We start from the raw sequence: 2,962 nt of genomic DNA on the forward strand, positions 1-2,962 counted from the left end.
GGTGGTTGGAAATTCTGGTAAGCTCCTCCATATGAAGAATAATCTGCCTGTGCATATTGCTGATAACCTGAACTATACATACCATGCATCTGGCTCCAATAATCCCTTTGCTGTTGTTGACTATCATAAAATCCATTATAATTTTGCTGGTAATGATAATCAGTGCTTGAGCTACTCTCAAAAGAAGTATCTGTGCTGGTAGATGTGGACCTCTTTGTTAGCTTCTTTTGTACCTTTTTAGACTTGGGTTCTCTTCTCATTTCTAAATCTTCTTGTGACTGTTTATGGTGTGACCTTGACTTCTTAACCTTTTGTTTTATTTCTTGAGACTTGAGTACTTTTTCTTTGCTTTCTCCTGAATTACTGGTCTTCTTTGAGGAACACAGTTCTGAGGTAGACTGAGTCGTGCTCTTGGAAGACTGATATAACCCACTGCCAGAGTCTGTGTTGACTTTACTCTCCCTCTCTGACAAAGAACTCTCTGTTACTTTGTCTGCACAATCAGAAGTGTTCTTATGTGTAATGCCATTAAATTCATGTGTTGGTAGAGCTGTTTTTGGGGATAATCCCTTTTCATCTGGCTCTAAAAGACATACATGATCAGTCACATCACTGCAAGATTCCTTATAATCATTGTTGCGAGGTAGGGAACTTGGATCTTTGCCTTCAATTAAAGCTTGAAGTGCTTCTTTTATATCAACTTCTGAGGACTTCCAGAATTTATCTATACTTGTAATTTTGTTTTCAAGGTCCTCATTAGTGTCCTCTATGTGGTCACAGAGAACCTTCAGCTCTGACTCAGATGGATTCAGCTTATCTGGCAAGGATGGAATAGTAATTGTTGAAGATATACTAGCACTTTCTGTGTCACCTTTCTCTGATAATTCCTTGTAAATCTCTGCATATGAAAACTTATGCAAGGAAAAGCTTACTTTACTGAGAAGGGCTGAAACTTTTTTCTGGTTTTCTGCCTTCTTTTCAATTGCTTTATTTGCCACTTCTTCAGGATCGCTTTCTTTCTTGCATGATATACTGTCATTTATTGTTTCTTTTGTGTTCTTTACATTACACTTTCCCTGATTACCTGGTTTATCATTTTTACTTTCTTGTTTTACAACTGTCTTATTCTGCTTGTGATTTTTTTTTCTCACTGATGTATCCTTCAGATTTTCTTTTTCAGATTCATCATGTAATTCTACTTTCGAATTAGATTTTCTCCCTACCGACTCAGTTATTCTCTCTCCTACATTCCCATTTTGTATACTCTTCATAACCTTTTGGTCTTGTGGAAAGCCTTTTTGCTTGTTTACCTCCAGCCACAGATTCAGTTCCTCTTCCCCCAGCATCTCTACTTCCTCCATACCTGCTACCTCTTTACTAGTGATATTGGAGTCCCAGCCCTCTTGAAGCAAATATGCTTTCACATTGGCAAGTGTCACAATAGCTCTCATAGCTGTCCAATCATCCCCTTCAGTAGCCAGTGTGATGGCACCTCCTCGAGAACCGAAGCGTCCTGCTCGTCCAACACGATGCAAGTAAGTAGCCTGGTCCCGTGGCATATCTAGATTTATCACTAGATTGACGTGTTCTGAATCTAAACCTCTGGCAGAGAGGTCTGTGGATATAAGGATGCGACACTTGTAGGAGCAGAGTGCATCAAGTGCCTGTAAGCGATCTCTTTGTGCTTGTCCACCTGTCAGGTATGATACTGGCCATCCAGTTGCTCGTAATTCATTACAAATTGATTCAGCACGTAACTGGGAATTAGTAAAGACAAGGCACTGGTTGAAAGTTACTGTTGATAATACTGACAACAGCTCAGACATTTTGGTTTGCTGTATTCTGTGTGGCTGATGATGGAAGGGAAGCAGCCTAGCAAACTGATTCACTCCAAGAAGAGCAGGACAATCTCGATCAAGGCGAACATGATTTGGTGAACGCATCAGTTCTTCTGCAACTTTTGCAACTTCATCTGTGTATGTAGCGCTTAATGCTAATATTTGTTTATTCAAAGGAAGTGCTGAAGCTAGACTGATTACTCCTTTTGTGAACTGACCAGTCAACAACTGATCAGCTTCATCAAGAACAAACAAGCGAACATTATCAAGCTTTAGGAGACCAAGTTCAACCAGCTGTGCTAAACGTCCTGGTGTGCCCACAGCTATATGACAACAGCTTAGCTTTGCTTTATCCTGTGACAGAGGAATTCCACCTATAAAGGCATAGGCCCTCAACCCTGGTGTTCCACTGCCTATGGAATTGATTACTTGAGTGATCTGCACTGCTATCTCCCTTGTTGGTGCTATGACCAATACTTGAGTTGTTGAGGCTGCAACACTGAGCATCTCTAGAGCAACAACAGTAAACACACATGTCTTACCTGTTCCACTCTTGGCCTGAACCACAAGGTCAAGCCCACAGCGACCAAGTGGAATGGCAGCAAGTTGAATGGGACTCGGCCTGATAAATCCAGATTTCTTCAGTCCCTCTAGGACATGGTCAGATAAGTACATACCTGCAAAATCCACATTTTCCTCTACATGTATGTCGTCAGTCCGTTCTCGGTCACTAATAGTGTGTGCTTTTTTTGCTGCCATTGTTAAATTTGTGTCAAAAGTGAGACTTTATTCCACGTACATTTACACCATTTGACAACAGCGTTTTCTCACTTATTCCACTTTCCTGAAAGAAGAACAAAGTTTTCCTCACACAACATTCTGTAGATAGACTTAGTAAACTTTTAAGCAATGACAAGCAGAAGCATGTTTTTGAGTATTTTTTTTTTCTATGATAAATTCCAAGTACCAGAGTTCTTTTTTTTTTTTAAGTACATTTTGTGCATGTATAAAGTAGCACATACATATCTAAAAATATTTTCTTAATCTACTTGCTAAGTTCCAGTATAATAAATATCCAGAAGACTAAACAAACTCACCTGGCACAATTTAAAAATCTATAACCG

General features: G+C 39.6%; 1 protein-coding gene across 1 annotated transcript in view; it reads right to left on the bottom strand.

Annotated features, from left to right (window-relative positions):
• LOC119594007 (probable ATP-dependent RNA helicase DDX20) overlaps positions 1-2,962 on the bottom strand; it is a gene marked incomplete at its 3' end in the record, with an annotated part of 5,809 nt that continues 2,847 nt past the window's right edge. The window contains 1 exon segment of the mRNA XM_037943035.1: positions 1-2,682. Within this exon segment, the coding sequence (XP_037798963.1) occupies positions 1-2,597 (2,597 nt within the window).

The sequence above is a fragment of the Penaeus monodon genome, chromosome 33 (genome assembly GCF_015228065.2).
Source record: "Penaeus monodon isolate SGIC_2016 chromosome 33, NSTDA_Pmon_1, whole genome shotgun sequence".
NCBI classification, from domain to species: Eukaryota; Metazoa; Arthropoda; class Malacostraca; order Decapoda; family Penaeidae; genus Penaeus; species Penaeus monodon.